Source organism: Coturnix japonica, chromosome 19, assembly GCF_001577835.2.
Source record: "Coturnix japonica isolate 7356 chromosome 19, Coturnix japonica 2.1, whole genome shotgun sequence".
Taxonomy (NCBI): Eukaryota; Metazoa; Chordata; class Aves; order Galliformes; family Phasianidae; genus Coturnix; species Coturnix japonica.
The window spans coordinates 2,176,205-2,194,196 of NC_029534.1; the positions used below are offsets into that span (position 1 = coordinate 2,176,205).

General features: G+C 44.0%; 1 protein-coding gene and 1 long non-coding RNA gene across 8 annotated transcripts in view; one reads left to right on the plus strand and one right to left on the minus strand.

Annotated features, from left to right (window-relative positions):
• Window positions 1-1,766, minus strand: part of SPNS2 (sphingolipid transporter 2) — a 117,647-nt gene extending 115,881 nt beyond the window's left edge. For 5 of the 7 annotated variants that reach the window (XR_004309305.1, XR_001558964.2, XR_004309304.1 and 2 more), the window contains exon 1: window positions 1,277-1,764. Coding sequence is in view for 1 of the 7 variants with exons in the window: in XM_015880552.2 (XP_015736038.1) it covers window positions 1,277-1,571 (295 nt within the window). In the remaining 6 variants the exon portion in view is untranslated. Of the gene's footprint in view, window positions 1-1,276 lie in introns of all 7 variants that reach the window. The other 2 variants (XR_001558966.2, XM_015880552.2) reach the window with 2 other exon arrangements.
• A 789-nt stretch (window positions 1,767-2,555) lies between these two features.
• Window positions 2,556-17,992, plus strand: part of LOC116654247 — a 42,567-nt gene continuing 27,130 nt past the window's right edge. Inside the window, exon 1 of the long non-coding RNA XR_004309306.1 lies at window positions 2,556-2,807. This is a non-coding gene — a long non-coding RNA (uncharacterized LOC116654247). The remainder of the gene's footprint in view (window positions 2,808-17,992) is intronic.

Here is a 17,992-nt window from a genome sequence, read left to right on the forward strand (position 1 = left end):
CTTGCCAGCACATCCCATGCATTGATGACCAAAGAAAATGCAAGGTGAGAAAGCCATTGCTGGAAGTGCTATAACAAATAACCTGTTTATGTGCTTTTAAAATATTATTATGTTCACCTACGTGTGAGGAGGAACAGCTTCCAGAAAAGGAAAACTTTCCACAAGTGAAAGGAAAACGGTGCTTTGTGGTCAGTCTCCGTACTAAAGGGACTCATATTTGAGGGTGAAAGAACAAACTACAGTTTCCTTCAGCATGAACAGAGCAATGTTGCATCTTCAGGCTTCCTCCTGCATCACACCGAGCCTGTACTCAGTACCTCCCAGCTGGGCCTTCACATTTCCTTAAGCCCTGCCTAAAAACCATAATGAAAAGCCACAGCAGCAGGCAGATACATTTTCATTCTAGCCTTCTCCATCTCCCTACCCCAAACAAAACCAAACCACCCTGGCCAACACATTGTGACAACAATGACAAGCTGCATCCCGTGCACACTATTACTGCCCTACAAACATACATTATTTTAATGCAGCGTAAACAAATACGCTAATTTGTTTAACACCACATCGAGTCCTAGCGATTAAAACGTGGATATGCACAGAGCAACATCCACACACGCGCTTTTTATAAGCTCCGAAGATAAAATTATCAGTATCGCCAAACGCAGAATATGCATTATTATTTCATTACACTTTGAACAGCACCGAGCCTCCTTCGTTTCTAATTAACACAACTTCGGGTTATCGTTTTCACTCTGTTAACAACAAACGGGGAGGACCGGCGCTGCGAGCATCCTAACGCGTGTTGTCACAACGCCGAGCCCCGCAGAGCCCTGAGCGCATCACGATCCGTCTGAAGGACGGAGCCGCTGCCCGCAGCCCGATCCGCAGGGCAGGGAGCTCCTTGGTGGAGGGCTGAAGGGCAGCCCGGCTTCCCGCAGAGACAAAGCGGAGCTGCGGCTCGTTGTACCATCCCCTGCCGGGCTGCGGACAGCGCTGACCCGGCGGCAGCTGCACCTGTCAGCGCGGCGCTCACCGAGGATCGATACCTCGTCCCTTAGCACCGACCGTCTGCCCCAGCGCCGAACAAAGGGCTCCTCTTTGGGTTGGCGTTAAATTCACACCAACTAGAGAACAATACCGCCGGTACCTCCACACCCCCGCCCGGCCACCGCGAACCGCTGCGGCGCTGCCCCTCCAACCCCCGGCCCGCCCCGCACCGCCCCGCACGGTTGAGCCCCGGGGCCGGCAGAGCGGCGGAGGGACGCGGAGGCCTCACCTGCCACCGTGTACCGGTCCAGGTAGTTGAGCACGTTGCCCACGCTGAGGATGCCGGCGGCCGCCACCCGGGCCCGGCCGAGGCTGGGCGCTTTGCGGCGTGCGATCGGTCGCTCCGGTCGTTTGCCGACCGCAGGCGGGTTCATCCTACCGGAGAGGGTCTGCACTTCTCCTTCAACTCCCCGACCGCAGCAGCCCCGCTCACCGTCCTCTTCCTCCTCTTCGTCCCCTGCTCGGAGCCGCCCGCCGCAGCCCGGGCTGCTGCCGGAGGAGCCGTCGCTTTCCAGGCACATCATGGGCTGCTCGCGGGTGGCGACCGCGGCTCTCAGTGACCGCCTTAGAGCTGCATCCCGCAGCCTCCTGCCTGCGGGACCGGCCCCGCCGCCTCCTGTGACAGCTGCCCGTGCGGGGCGGAGCGGGGCGGGGAGCCGAGGGGAGCCGGGGGGCGGAGGGTTGATGCCGGTCCCGCCTTCCCCTCCCCGCCGCCCCCCAACGGCTGCCCCGCTCCCCGGGGGCCGCTCCGTTCTCCTCGCGCTGCCCTGGGGGCGGCACCTGCATCGTTTCCTCGCGGGAGGTGACGAAGCGCTCGAGCCGGTTCGGGTCGTTTTGCTTTTGCACGGCGGTGAGTTGGGCCTTAAAGCATCAGCGCCCCTTGATCTGGTGTTGTTAATCCGTGGTGGTTTAGGAAACACCGGCTTTGCGTGTAGCAGGTAGGACTCAGTGCAATACCAATACCCAATAAACTTGATAAACCCCACAGAGGTCCAGGTCCACCCTCAGATGGGCTCATAGCCACAAATCCTCGCAGCTCCCGGAGCTGTGCAGGACGGGACGATGCTCTCTGATGTTCTGGAATGTGCTGCCGACCTCACAGCTTCCTGCTCGGCCCCGGCTGATTTTCCTATTGCACAGAAGTGGCTTCAGGAACAACAGCCGTCTTCAAAGGAAGTAAAATAGCTCTAAAATTCCCCCACGCTAAAAAGGGTTTCGCCCTGCTCCCTGCAAAGCTCCACCTCGAAGCCAAAAAAGGACCAAGAGACGTTTTGTTTTAAAAGAAGGAGCCTTCAAAGAGATAGAAGTGCTTAGAACCAGAGCGGCTCCAGCCTGACATATCCATAGTAAGACTGCAAAAGTGCTCCAAAATGGGAATAAAGTGACATCTGAGAGCTCTCGTGCACCTGTTGGCAGCGTTACGTCATGATTTCACAATTCCTACCTACAAAACTGTACCTGGGATACGTATTTTAAACAAAACCTGACACCTACCTGGGAATGAACTGCATTGCTCAGGCATGTTGCTCATAGCCTGCTTTGTCATGCACTGCTCAGAGCTCAACCAGTCCCGGTTGTGGCCAAGCACTGATGACACCAGAGCTGGGCTATGCCACTAAGCCAGTGAGATACAGCAGGAGGAACCCCAGCAGGTGAAAAAGGCACTTGAGTCAGCATGACGTTGAGTGCTGGTTGGGCAACGTGCCGGGAGGGAGAGGAGTCAGCATCACTTCTGATGACACACGATACTCCCAGCAACAGTAAGTGATGTTTTCATGTGAAGAATCGATCTGCATTGAGAATACGGGGAGCTGGGATGGAGCAGAGGAGGCTCAGAGGAGACCTTAGTGCTTTCTGCAGCAGGTTGTGGCAGCTGTGGGTCAGCCTCTGCTCCCAGGTAACAGCAATAGGACAAGAGATGATGGCATCAGGGGAGGTTCAGGTTGAATGTTTGGAACAATTTATTCTCTGAGAGAGAGGTGAGATGATGGCTGCCCAGAGAGATGGTGGAGTCACCATCCCTGGCAGTGTTCTAGACATGTGGAGTTGTGGCACCAATAGACGTGGTCAGTGGTATGGTGGGGATTCATTGATGGTTGGACTAGAGGATATTAGAGGTTCTCTCCAACCTTTACGATTCTATGACAGAGTCAGTAATGGACTAAGTAGTCTTAGAGGTCTTTTCCAGACACAGAGAGGAGCTTCAGCTCAGGAGCATTCACAGGTACAGCACAAAGAAGTAGGCACTGATTAGACAGTTACTTCCACAGGCAGTTACTTCCATACAGCCAACCTTGGCACCTTAAACTCCACATGGAAACTCACAGAGCAGAGCAGATGCCAGTGCATCCATGTCATGGGATTCATCTGAAGGAAAAACAGGGAATTGGAAAAAGTGTGATGGAACTGGTATTACTGGCAGAATGATTCATATTCCTGAACTGCTAAAATCACTGGTTACTACCTCTTCAGAGGAACAGAGTATATTCTAACTTAAATACACTACTGGTATTTTTTGCCGTTACAGGTTGTTGAGAGGGGATTTGATTACAGAGTGCAAGTTCTGTCACGGGGAGAAAAATGCCAGTACTAAGGGCTCTAATCAAGTGGAGAAAGGCAGAGTAAGAATCAGAACAATGACTGAAAGCTGGAGTTAGAAAAATCCTAATGAATTGTCTGGTTCACTTTTGTTACAGAATGATTATACCCTGGAACAAAATGCTAAAGAAGGGGTGTATTCTCCATCCCTTCATGGCATTGCATTCAGGTTGATTGCCATTCTATGAAGTACATTATTGAACTCAAATATGAGCTATTGCAATCCACACAAAAAGCTGTCTGTGATTTAGTGATATAAGAAGGTCAGGCTGGATGGGTTCAAGTCCCAACCCTGAAGATAGAAATACTTACACTGTTAGCCAGGCACACATTGTCAGCACCTACTTCAGTCTTTGGGGTGATCTGAGCATAGGAAAGGGAAAAGACATGACTTCAACCAGCTTGCTAGATGGTAGCGTTCTCGTAGTCCTGGTCTTAGAGATGAGCAGCATCCTCCCTTGAGCACGTCCCCAATAGACCCTCAAGCCCAAACTCATAATTGTCTTTTCCTCATGGTCTCAAACCCAGATTTACTGTCTGGATGAAATCGCATGAAACCATTCACATGTCCTTAACCATTCTCTGCTGACTGATACCTGCAGACATACTTCTGAAACCTCAGCAAGGCAAAGAACAAAATCACTTGTTAGTAGCCCTGCTCTTTCCTTGTGCAGTCAACAACGTTTATTCCTTCAGGGATTATTTTCTTCCTTCCATTATTTTGTTAGTATCTTAAAAGCCTGAAAATATTTATTTTACTTTATCCAATCTGCACTTACTGGTCTTGCTCCATCTCCAGAGTTTTAGAGCAGGTCAGTATGAGTAACAGCACTTGTTTGACAACAGCTGTATTTTATCCTTGAGGAAACAAAACCACATTGCCAGCACACAAACATGATATCTACAGTGATGTAGTCAGTCAGCTGGTCCATGGGCCAGACCTGGTGTACATGAAGTTTATGACAGAACACTGAACTTCAGGATCACAAACCACAGATTTCAGATAGAAATGTCAAACAGACCAAATGTTATGAGAGTTTACATCAGTAGTCATTATTCAATCGTCCAAATGACACAAGATAGTGAAAGAACTCTGCAGCTCTATTCATTTTTAGACATTGAGCAGTTTGCAACTCTGCAATAATAAAAATAACAGCCCTGCAGTTATTCACCTACATTCCCGTTACTGTTCCGTTGGTCTTGAGACAGAGACAGCAAATCAGAGGAGAAACCCATGAAGGGCAGCTGCCATTGCTGGGTCCAGCTGCTTTCTAACATTTACACTGTAGATCCTGAAATGATACGTTGGTTTCAGAAGGAGCTGTATAGCCCTGAAAGCATTTAGCTTTAGCAAAATATAAGCAGCTGCTCCCTCCCTTTCGTACAATCATACATCAATGCCTGAATATTTGTGAATTTTATGGTATTCTTTAGTCCCGGACTGCCTTGCACAGTATCTCTCGTGCTGATCAAAACTGAACATAAGAAACTGAAATAATTAAAAACCAGAAAAAAAGAACTCTGTCTTTCCCATATCCAACAAGAAAAAAACACACACAAACACCAAGCCGAGTCCTAGCAGACTGTTCAAAATCAGAGTATGCAGAGGCAATTGTTCCAGCAAGCAAACACTGCTATCCTTTGCAATTTCATAGTGAATGGCCTTTGATGTTTAGGACTGTTGAATGTAATAATCCATCTCCAAAAGCTCCGACCTTCATTATATTCACCGAAGACTCAGTACTCCAAGTAAACAGGCTGCGTTCTCTCCTCAGGTCCCAGTGGGGACTATAATTACTGGTATGCTGCATTTTTGGCAAGTTTTGCCCCATGTTTGAATGAAGGATGTTGAGCCTGAACTACTGCCTCCTCCCATCAGAGGAGTCAGATCTTGCAGATGATAACATGCATATTTGCTGTTAGTGTCCCACTTCTCAGAACAGCCAAATGCTTGAGGTCTGATTAACTAACATTCAAGAATCCAGTGTGGAAAGATGAGTTACAGAAATAGCATTCTTACACTACCCCAGCATTTCAAGAAGGCACTGCCAAGTCCATGCGGGAGCAGAGGAATCCCAAAACAATAGGGACAGACCCATCAGTTACCAATTTATGAACAGCTTCCTGGCATCTTACAAAAGGGCTCAAGCCATGAGAAGGGGATCCTTACAAAAACAACATCAAGAGAAATAGTTCCAGTGTTTGTGTTTGCCCACATAAGGTAAGAGGAGAGATGAGGTCACACAAAAGTGGAATAGGCTGCAACTGTACAGCTCCAAATGCTTGGTTTTCACAGTCAAGTTGACCTAACTCATTTCAAGTGTTTCCTAAAGAAACTGAAAATTCCAACTCAAAGCCAGTAGCTGTAATTAGCTGTAATTTTCTCAGACATTGTCCCAGAAATCACAATCCCAGTCTTATAACCTCATCTGATTTATGTTAAGACATCATCAGGGTCACTTGAATTTACTATTTCTTATTTCAGTTAACTCAGTTTTCTAATCAGAAAAAAATAATTCAAGCTTCATCAAGAAAGGGAACTGATCATGTAATTAAGTGTTAGTTGTGATACCTGGATGGTCTTTCATGTGTGCAAACAGAACATGATCAGTTCTGTGTGTAGCATTTAGTGTTTTAATAGGGACCATTTCACAAAGCTGAAATAATTGTGAGTCCAATTAGGAAAAAAGCTAGAGAAGGCAGAGAAATAAGACCTGAGAAACCACTTGCTGAGAAAGAGGCTACAAAATACATACTATAACAGTAAAAGAAGATGTTTTTGATAAATTGGAACCTATAAATAAAACAAAGGGATAATGAAGCGAAAGGACGCAAAGAATGTACTGTAAACAATATCTTCATTTTCAAGCCTATTTTAACATGAGAGTAGTGCTGACAATGTACTACTTCATCATTAGATAAAGGGGTAGAGCTGTCAGCAACAGTGCTGCAGTCTGAAGGTAGTAAGGCCTAAGATGCTCTTAAGTCAGAAGTTCAGAGGCTGTTGAAAGAGCTGAATGAGGGCTCTCTGGTGTGCTGACACAAGACATGCTCATAACTGTTAATAGAGAGACCTTCAGAAGGCTGGAAGTGTGTTCATGTTGTGCTGATATTTTGTAAACATATGTCTGCCAGCCTGGCAACAGCTCTGAGCAAAATAATGTAAGGTCTGACAAAGTGCTCAGTTAATAGAGGAAAACGGACATCATGTAATTAGTACTAATGCACAAAAATATATTAACATGTAGAACTTGCTAAATTAAATTGATTTTCATTCTAATGAGATCAAAAGTTTGCTTGCCTACTGAAAGGTTACTGTCACTAATGGACTTTTGCACAAGACTTAATTTGGTATTATATGACATGCTGATTAGGGATCCACAACAGTTCAGACTTAATATAAGACATTATATGAATTAGACCTGGCTATATAATGAGTCATATGATATAATTGTAAGTGGGATGTATTACTAAGTGTCTTTCTGTAGGAGTCCCTCAGGAAGTTTAATATATATATGAAAAGGAAGAAAGCAATCAACAATCCTGTGCCAGTGTTACAGCAATACAATAATTAGAATGGCCACGTTTATTGCTGGAATGTTCTGGATTGGTTGGCAAGTTGGAATAACACATTTTATTGTCTAGGAACATGGAATATAGGTCTTACAGGACAGAGGACTTCCCTCTGGAAAGCAGTTGTTCTGGAGAAGTGACCAGGCTGGCAGTGAAAAGTCAAGTGAACATGAGTTCCCAGTTGAGTGCTGTAGGAAAAAAGGGCTATGAACACAGCAGCAACCTGGAATAGGAAGCAAGTGTCATCACCTTTCAATTGCAGAGTCACTACATGAGGTCTGACTACCACCAGGGAAGGATGTGGATAAATAGAAGAGTAATTGTCTAGGAATGGCAATCTAAAATGAGAAATTCAAGACGCTCAAATAGGTTTAGATTTTTAGGCCAGTGACCGACTTGCACAAGTTTTAAAGCTTATATGTAGGAAAATGAATTCAGTTGCTGCAGTCTATAAAAAAAACCTCACAAGCCAATATGTAAAGCTGCAGAGAGCTGAAGAAAAAAACAAGAATCACTTCTACTCCTTTGAGGATAATTAGCTGAACCAATTCTCCAGCTATTCTGGCAGTTCTACCGTAACAAAAGTTCAAGTCAAAATTAGATTCTTTCTAAAACCTGTATAGTTCAAATGGGAAATAATTTACAGAAGTCTATAGCTATGACTCGTAGGCTATTGGGCTAAATAGTAAGAAAAGGTTCTATCAGCTCTGCTAATCTATCTTTAAATATAGTCAAACAGAGAGTGTGTAAAAGTTAGGATACTTTTCCATTTATCCAATCGGATTTTTTTCTGTCTTTGCAAGTATAAAGGGAAAAACAAACAATCAAACAAGCAAAACACAACTGAGGGCTTAACTTCAGTAGCAACTGATGCTACCAAAGAGCTTGAGTAACAGCTACCCTTAATCACTTCTCTATTTCTAAGCTCACTGCTGCAAAACACAATGAACCACAATTGGTATGTGGCAGGAGGGCAAGTTTTAAAGGCTTTGCTCAGTAACAGAATTAGAAAGTCAGAACAAAGCTAGAGGGGATTGTGTAAGTGCTTAATTTTCATGAATGTGACAGACTTTCCACCTAGTACTTCTTAGAAGGTAACTCTTCTGAGATAGATGAGTATAACTAGTTCCTTTCCTGCTGCTTGGGCCATGTGCCCGAGTACCTACAACACAGTCCTAGTTTCCTTCCAATCAAAGGATCCCAAGCACAGCTAGCAAAGAAAAGTCTTTTTCCAGCAGATCAATTCTTGTTGCATCCCAGTTTACTAAGAAATACTTTGATGTTTTGGTTGGCTTGGTGGGTTTTGTTTGTTTTGATGGTGTTGTTTTCTTACTATATTGTTTTGTTTGTTTGCTTGGTTATTCATTTGTTTCTTAAAAGAGAACTGAATATTCATTGGCAGACTTCTTCCTTGCGAAGAAAGCTGGGCTGCACGGTGGAAAACCCACTGCAGCAGGAAGGGTATTGAAAGGTCTCCAACCTGCATCAATCTTGATGTGACTCAAAGAGCAGTATTCACACAGATGTATCCTAGGCCTTATTCTATTAATTCCACACATTCACCAGCATCACTGTAAAGAATATTAAAAATAAAACTTTACAAGTGATATCCATGCCTTTTAGTAGAGGATCTGATTCAGTACTACTGTAACTCACGTTTTCCTGCCATTCATTAGCTGCACAAATTGCCACCAGCAGTTCCTCTAATTGAATTACAGCCTCGCTGTGGAATCAGGAAATGTGTTTTCTACTCTGAGGGGAAGAGAATGTAAAAGTAGAGATTGGTGCATCCTTTTGGGATGTGTGTATCCACTGTTGATTAATGGGCAGCTCTGGAAACTACAGCAAAAATTTTATTGGTCTAGAAAGCTGTCAGGAAGTTACCCCAAAAAACAGAGATAATGGGCATTCAGTAAACACTGGCTGAAATAAACTGACCCCATCTTAACACTGCTCCTTCTGATTGTATCTGAATGTTCTGTATAGCAAAAATCCTTGCTGGCCTGTAAGTTCATAATCACAATCTGGTATTGCTGAATTGCATCCATTTCACTTACATTAGCCTTTAAAATTCTCCATGAATTTAAGCCAGTACTCTTCCATCACTTCAGTGCTGCTTGTTTTCTCTTTTTCTGAAGATATAGCTTAAAATTCTTGCAGTTATTCTCACATCCTCACCGGTGAATTATTCCCTTTGTAGTGCTATGTGAAACATTTTGCAGTAATATATATCTCATGTTATCTTCTCTGTCTTGTAAAAAGAAGAGCACAACTAAGCTGAGCATTATTCCTGTTTCATAAACCCAACCGGGACTTTGTCACTCTTTCTATTTGCTTCCTTCCCTTCCTATTACTCTTCCAATAATCTCAAATTGCAGACTATGCTGCAGCCAAACAACAGCTGGAAGATGGGAGACAACATTGTCAGTTTATTATCAGTGTTGATCATACTTTTTTTGCCCTTATGAAAAACAAGCTGAGTGATGCTGTTGACTCTTTGGCTTTTGCTTAAAGAAGCAAAACCAAGGCCTTGGAAATGGCGCTGTTGAACAGAACTGCCAGATCTTTCTGTTTGAAGAAACCACAACTTGTGAAGGACTTGCACAATTCAACAATACACAAACCACAGCGCTTTTATCAACACAAAGTAGCTGGTCCTCAGTACCACATCAATATTCTGTGAGCTCCTTTCCAGAGAAACGTTTTTAGCATTTGGGATTTCCTTCATTTTTGTGGCCTAACCTCCCTGTGGAATGGGTGGTGAAATACAACAAAGTTTGTCACATCTGAGCACCATGAGAATAGCAATGCCCGCCTCCACAGCAAACTCATGGAGAAGCATGCCATAAAAGCAACACAATTATGTAACCTTTTAACAGTAACTTTCCCTCTTATGGCTTGGAAACATCCTCCTCCCACACAAACACGGCAGAGTTGACGTGCAGCTTGTTTGGATCACACAGGTAGGAGCTAATTTGCTTTGGTCTCAGTTATCACTGAAAGGGTGAGAAAAACAAGTTTAACAGGAGACAGAACTCAAGCTGACTTCAGGCCGTAAGAATGCCCTGCTCCATCTAAGCAGCTCACTGGAGAGGTGTGGTTTTGGCATAGCATCAGGAAGAATCACCCTACATAAATAAATGTAGCTCTGGTGGACTCCATTGCTGGCCCTGAACAAGCAACTTCATTTCCTTTCAATAGTCATAAAATATCATGAAAGTCTCTGTGAAGAGATGAGAAAGTAGTACCACTTCACAGGAAACACTCAAAAATTTAGACGGCCAAATGGCTACAAACCTTTGCCCAATTAAACCACAGAAGGCTGTGTCTATAAGATATACCTGTACAACTTTCTTATGTCAGCAACCTCCAGCTCATCTGCTATCATTTCCACAATGTCTGTAATGTTCACTGAAGTGCTGCACAAATACTCAAACATCATGACAGTCCAAATCAGATTCCAGGTGAGCAGCAAGTTGCCATCTCTGCTGACTCTGGAGAGGATGAAAGCTAGAAAGAAAACAGCTAAGAAAGCTACCACCACCAACCACTGTGACAGGCATCTCCAGACAGGTTATAATGGCTGTTCAGCCTTTCCAGTGATGTTTTATTTTCTTACATAAGAAATCCAAGGCTTCTCCCAGGATTATCATCTAGGTTTGTAGATATGAAACAAAGCACCTTTAGAAAAGGTCTATCCGTAATTTCACAAGTCTTTCTGACCTTCAGTGGTGACAAAAACTCAAGTAAGGTGTTTGCAATGACAGTGTATCCAAGTCTTTATTGAAATGCTTAAAGTTAAATGCTTAACTTTCTCTTCTGTTGGCACTTTCTTTTAAGAAACTGAATTGCCCATGTAAGTCAGGCCCCTTGTCCCTATCACAGCTTCCTCCAGCCCTCTGTTCATGGGAGCTCAGGGTGACAGTTATCTACATGAAGAGCCCTTTCTGTTCTTCCTGCATTCTGTTATACCCTCCATTCCCTCCATAGAACTGGCTGCATTTGGTGCCATGCACAGTAATGTGTTTATCTTTGCTGGCAGTCCTGGCACACCATGTCAAGTGTCCTAGTGATTACACTAGCACTGCAAACTCCAGTGCCAAGCAATCCAGCCTAACAGCCAGCTGTGATGCACTTCACCCAAGTGGCTGGAGAGCATAAGGCTCCTAATTCAACCTGCAGCTGAGAAAAGCAGGAATGTCAGATACTGTAACCAAGCCTGCTAACAGGACTGAGAAGGCAACTACACATTGTGCATCAGGCCTCAGACAGGTGCATCTAGCAGCAGCCAGCAGCCTTAGGTATTGCAGGTGTCCTAAAGTAGCTGAGAGCTTTATTTAAGGGATTGAAGTCTAAAAAGATTGTGATTGGCAGCAGCAGAATTCTTGCTAAATTTTGGATGAAACAGTAAATCTTGGGAGATGAGAATTGCAGGGGTCCTACTGGGCTGTCAGCACCAAACAGTGCGAAGGAAGGTGCAACGTTCCGCCCAGTGGGCGTTTGTGGTACAGCAAGACCAGGAACACGAAATAAATGTCATTACATTTATTTATTTTTTGTTTTTAACCTCACTGAGCAATCTGGCAACACTTCTTGCATGTGTCGTGTTGAGGAATCTGTCGAATTTGCCGTATTCTTCCCTTAACTGAGAGTTCATATTGCAAGCATGAAAATGAAGATAGACACCATCGACTCTTTGTTGCCCAGGGGTAAGTCTGCTCCCCATATTTCCCAGTATGCACGTTTTCAGAGCTCACATGAATGTATTCCCATTGCCTGGTGGCAGCAGGACTTCAGCAGAGCTTTCAAAACACTTTGCCACTCTCTGATGGCAGGTGCAATAGAAACATTATTTACTACTGTATTTTTCTGGCAGCTTTCCTAGCTCTTTCTTGGAGCAGATGGAGAATGAGCAGCGCTAACGGTGAAGCTGTGGGTACAATCATTCACACATGCCTAATACTCCTTGAGTAGCAATCACTTCACTCAGTATGGAAGGGTGTGCTTAACGTTGGTACTACAGCAGCCAGAGTCCAACCCAGAGGACGCCATTCACAAGTGCTCCCCCAGGCAGTTAGGAAGGGGCTTGTTGCTTCCATTAGCTGTAAGACCAGGGCTGAGAGTTATAGCCAAGGAGCAGACATGAGGAAAAATATGTGAAGTATTTTCCTCCACCCCAAGGAGACAAGTGGCAATTCTATTACCATGAGGGTGGGGGAATGCTTTGAGTACTGTAATCAAACAACCTTGTGAGAACAAGGAAATATTTTGTTTCTCGCAGAACAACGTGAGCAACCAGACGCATTAGAAATCCCAAATCCTTGATACACATGACTCAACCTCAAATCCCTTCTGGTACTTCCTTACCTTTTATTTCACAGCCCCTAGCAAGCAGCAAGAGCGTGTGCATGAGCCAGACACGAAGTTTGCTCAACCTTGGAGGTCAGCAACAGGTGCAGAGCATACCTGCATGGGGAACGTTTCTGTGGGTGTAACCACAAAGTGTGTATGTAGTACAGCTGTGCTCAGCCTGGAATGCAAGCAGGGCTTCCTGGAGTAGTCCAGATCTCTTGGGGAAAAAAGAAGAAAAAGTGAAAGAATGAACAGAAAGGTATAAAATACCCAAAACGCCTTAAATACACACACGGCAAAGTTTGTTGTTACAGCTCAGTCACAGCAATACTGGTTCACGCCCTGGTGATTAGATTTAGGTTGGATGTTAGGGGGAAGTTCTTTACTAGGAGAGTGGTTAGGTCCTGGAACAGGCTGCACAGGGAGGTTGTGGATGCCCCGTCCTTGGAGGTGTTCAAGACCAGGTTGGACAGGGCTCTGGGCAACCTGATCTAGTAAAGGTGTATGTTTGGTGGCCCTGCCAGGCAGGGGGGTTGGAACTACATGATCCTTGAGGTCCCTTCCAACCCGGGTCATCCTGTGATTCTGTGATTCTGTGGTGTGTGCTGTCATTCTTTTCCCACATGGACAGGGCTCCCAAAGCTACTACTCTGCAGTGCCCTGCACCCAATGATTTTCTTGTTGCTATCCCCATTATTTCTGTTCAGTCTCTTTGTTCGGTCCCCAGGGTGACTGTGGGAATCCTCTCTAAGGATTAACACCCATTTCAGCCTTGAAAATGGCCGAGGCAAAATCTGTTCATACTCCCTGCTTCCCTTCACCCTTGGCCTCCCTGCAGCCCTTGAAGAAGGAGGCACAAATGACAAAGTGTCCTGCAGAGAGACAGAACAGGGTATTGCCCAAGTGCTGAATTCTCCTATAGCCACATGAACATACACACGCAGCATCTGCAGCATCGGAGGGCAGGCAGCTCCCTCTCCTGGTGGATGGTCACCTGCCACCTCCAGATCACCTGTGGACATGATCACAAGAGCGTTACTTTCCTCAGCTCCTTACTTTGTGCTGAGGGGAGCTAATCTGGCAAGCATAGACTGTCTTCTCTATATACAACCAACATGCTGCAGATGGAAAGCAAAAATACACTGAAGGGCATCTGGTGAGTATCTTTCATCTGTCAGATAGCTTGCATTCTATACTGAATCTCTTTTATTAGGCCAGGCTAATTTACAAGTTTATCTGGGTGAAGAAAATGCTTGGAGATGAGAGGTGGTGAGTTATTCATATTTCAGTCAGTCCCAAATGAGAAGTAGGGCACTATTGCTCTCTCCCATATGGGGGAAGAGAACCGCTGCCACATGGTTCTTGATGTGAATTAAGAAAACACAACATGCAGCAAAAATCCCTGCCTGACAGATGGGGGTCTATGGCACAGAGCAATCAGATGTCTTGCTAAAGGTCACACTAGAAATCTGTTGCAAAGCCAAAGACTTGAATAAAGATGTCAAAGAGTTGTAACACTCCTGTGTTTTCCCTAGAAGTCTGCCTAAAAATCACTACTCTCCAAATTAGCCAAGACAATCTAGCCATGGAAAAATGCCTTTCTTGCCAAATTTTACCCTTATCTCTGTTTTCCAGGTGGTCTCCCTGGCTGTTTCTCCCCTAACCTCTAGTGGTTTAGTGCTTCTGTAGTAAGCACATAGAATTTGAAGAAAGCATGTCTGATAACTAGCTCCTTTACTGAGTTAATGCACTGCTTGTCAAGACACCTACAAAGTCATTGTGCCCTAGTTCTAATTTTTATATGACACAAATAGAGCTGTGCCAGATGAAAGCCAGGAGCTACTAGAGGAACACACTCTCCTTTCCAAAAGGAGCATTTGCTTCCATCTAATTGAACCTATCTTCATAACTTGGACCAAATATTGCTCTTCCACCTCATATGTCTATATTAAAAAAGAGCAAGGCAAACAATGTATTCCACCATTCCACCATTCCTATATATTTTCTACTACAGAGAGGGAGGGTAAGTGTAGGGTATCTACAGTAACATGTCCAAGTTGTCTCTGAATGTAAGACCCCATTCTGCTGAGAACAAATAGTAACATTTGATCTATTTCAGGAGGGGAACTTCTTATCTCAACAGATCAGGCAGAGCAAAGAGAAACATCCAGAAAAATCAGTTTTAGCAGATATAGGGTTCAAACTTGGTCAATATGTTCCAGGGCTTTGTGAAACACTAACATTAATGGGTTTGGAGCTGATGAGAGACCACAAGTGATGTTCTCAGCCCAGCTTTCCAGGTTTTCTTCACCATTCTGCCAATACTAGCATTGCTCATTGCTCTCTGCTCCGTTAGCTGGAGCAGCCCTTGCAAGAAGAATGGGGACATGGGAAAGATTATGGCAGAAATTGACTCTTTGCATTTGCTAACCAGGAACAGTTCCAGGTGGTCAATGGCTCATAATTTGCTATTGACTTAGAAATGGATTCCTAATAATCTCATCTGTGGATGCAGTAAAAAAAAATAACAGCAAGAGAAAGTTAGACAGAGGAGTCTGTGAGAGGAGTTTTGTACTTAGTAAGAGTCAAGGCAGGTCTTTGCTGCTATTTTTAACTCCAAGGACCCGATCTCCTTCCCAGCTCCAGGTCTGGAGTTTCAGCCAAGAAACAGGCTACCTTCAGAGCCCTCATGCTGCATGTCTAAAACATTAGGATAGCAGCTGTAATCTTTACATATACTTGTTGGAATAAAACCATATGCAAGAACAGTGATCCATTTGAGAGTGGAAGGAGGGTAAAATACGCACCTTTCTGAGTAGTTTCTAAGTTCTCTATATCCCTGACATCATCAGCGTTCCTTAAAGCCAGGAGAAATTATTTTCAACTGTAAAAGACATTTTCTAATATCTGAATAAAAGAAGCATGGGTGGAAGCTGATGTAACAACCATTCACTTTGCCTTCAAGTACACATTAGTCACCTAACTGCGTGTTGCAAGTGTTGAATAGGACTTGGCAGATACAATTTGACATCAGGTACATGAACAAAATCATTCAAGTTAGGGGGAGGGAGACTGGGTGCATGAATGAACAAAAAGCATTACAGCTTTTGTACAGAAATTTTCCTACTACCTATCAGGAATAGAAAAATCACTGTGTAACCATTAACTTGACAGCAATGCTTTTATTTATTTATTTTTATTACTCTGCTTACATCCATGTATGTTCCCAGGAGAAACTGATATTGCTGTCTTTCTTCTGCCTAACCCATACAGTTATCTAAGAACAAACTCATTCTCCTCAACGCTTACAATTTACTAAAGCTAAAGTTGCTTCTACGCAGCTCAACACCCATCCCAGGTCTGTAGGAGTGAAAACAAAGCCAGATCTTGCTCGGCATTTCCAGTTAATGTTGTTCAAAACTGTCTTTACATTGAAATTTTCTTTCCCCAGCTCTTCGATTCAGATGTACTAAAAGAGCCCAATGCCCATCAGCTCCCAGCCCCCTCAGACAAGCCTCCCTATATCAAATGCAGAAACCCTTAGAGCTAGTTGCTGTTCCTAAAATACTAGTTTATTATTGCAGCGTTGTTTATGGCCATGTGTTCTTTCTGAAGGGACAAGAAGAATCACACTTCAGGCTGAGTGAGATTTGCTCTCTTGTTTTCTTGCCTATCAATTTTTTGTTCAATATGCTGCTTAGAAGTAGTTCAAATTTATTTGGGTTAAAAGTAGCATTCAACTTTTCTATGGCTTTTTACACATCCTTGGCTCAAGTGTGGGACAGATAGAAATGCCATCACTCTCTAAGAACCAGCCGTGGTTTAGAAGCTGACATCAGGCCTGACTCCCTGAATCCAGACTCCTACCATTAGGGCAGACAGCTGCACAATGGGCATTCAGACCAGAAGAGCTCACTGCACTCACATCATACACCCCTTCCCAAGATAGGCCCCAAATCTGACAAGTCCACGATTGTCATGTCATGAAAATTACAGAGAAGGTTCAGCCCTGAAAGTATCTTTAGTTTCTGAGAGAGTGTTGATCAGTCCAAGGAAATTATCACACTACATACTACATCAGCACCAGTGGTACCTTCTTCCCTATATCCTTAAAAATATCTTTGAAGAAGAGCCCATAGAGATTACTGTCAGCTTGATAGTCACCATGGGGGTACTGCTGTCTCTTTAACATGTGGAAACTAAAACTGATAGCCAGAATTAAGAATGTGGAAACAATTTCCTTTTCACTGTTCACTCTTGGGGGTTCTTGTTCAGATCTACTTTGGAATGATTGCTTTGGGGTTTAATGCTAATAAGGTTGAATTTAATTGCAATCTTGCTATTCCCTCTGAAATCATAAAGGGTACATGTAAATAATTTGAAGGCAATAATCTTTTCACTACTCTTTCCAATAAAGGAAACCAATGAGGGAAGAACCATCCATATATTGGTGCTGATAATGTGTCTCTACAACTGTCTGAAAGGACGTGGTGGAGACATGGGGTCAGCCTTTACTCCTGCATAACTAGTGATAGGACAAGAGGGAATGGTCTCAAGCTGTGTCAGGGGAGGTCGAGGTCGGATATTAGGAAAAATTTCTTCTCCAAGAGTGGTCAGGTGCTGGAATGGGCTGCCCAGGGAGGTGGTTGAGTCCTGGAGGTGTTCAAGAAATGTTTAGATGTTGTACTAAGGGACATGGTTTGGTGGGGAAATACTGGCAGTAGGTGGGTGGTTGGACTGGATGATCTTGGAGGTCTTTTCTGAACTTAGTGATTCTATGATTAGTTGATTCTAATTTACATACAGGGTTGGCAAAGACTGGATTTGGGAAGCCCTCCAACAAAGCATTCCCTGTGCTCACTTCAAAGCGATACACAGTGATTTATATATTTTCTTCTTTTTTCTCTCCCCATCCTGATGAGACCGGGATTATTCCATGTGTGCTGCCAATTCTGATTCATTAATCTTTTTACCGTCTGCTTCGGGTAACATTTGTTGTGTGCCAAACACTTTGGACTTTTATTATCCATACTTAATATTACTATATAGGAATCTCTTCTTCTGTTTCCACCCCTCCTTTTCCTAAAGTCCTAAGCAGCAGTAGAGGAAATGGAAACACAAGAAAAACAATGCTGTCATTCTCAAGTTGCCTTGACTTAGCATTTCTTACTTACTGGAATCTTCATCAGCACATCCAAGACATAACTAGGATACAAGGGAAGATGAATGACTCAGGATCCACTGTAGGTTTCAAACTGGGAAAACAAGACAGCAGAAGCATTTCGTATTACCTTAGGAAATACTGTTGCCAATGGTGTCAATCTTACCGATGTTTTTCTGTAGCAGCACCTTGCTGATGCCAATCGTTTTGAAGCTGTCACGCTCTCTTAACCCTAATTAGACAAGTTGGAGGTGTGTTTTG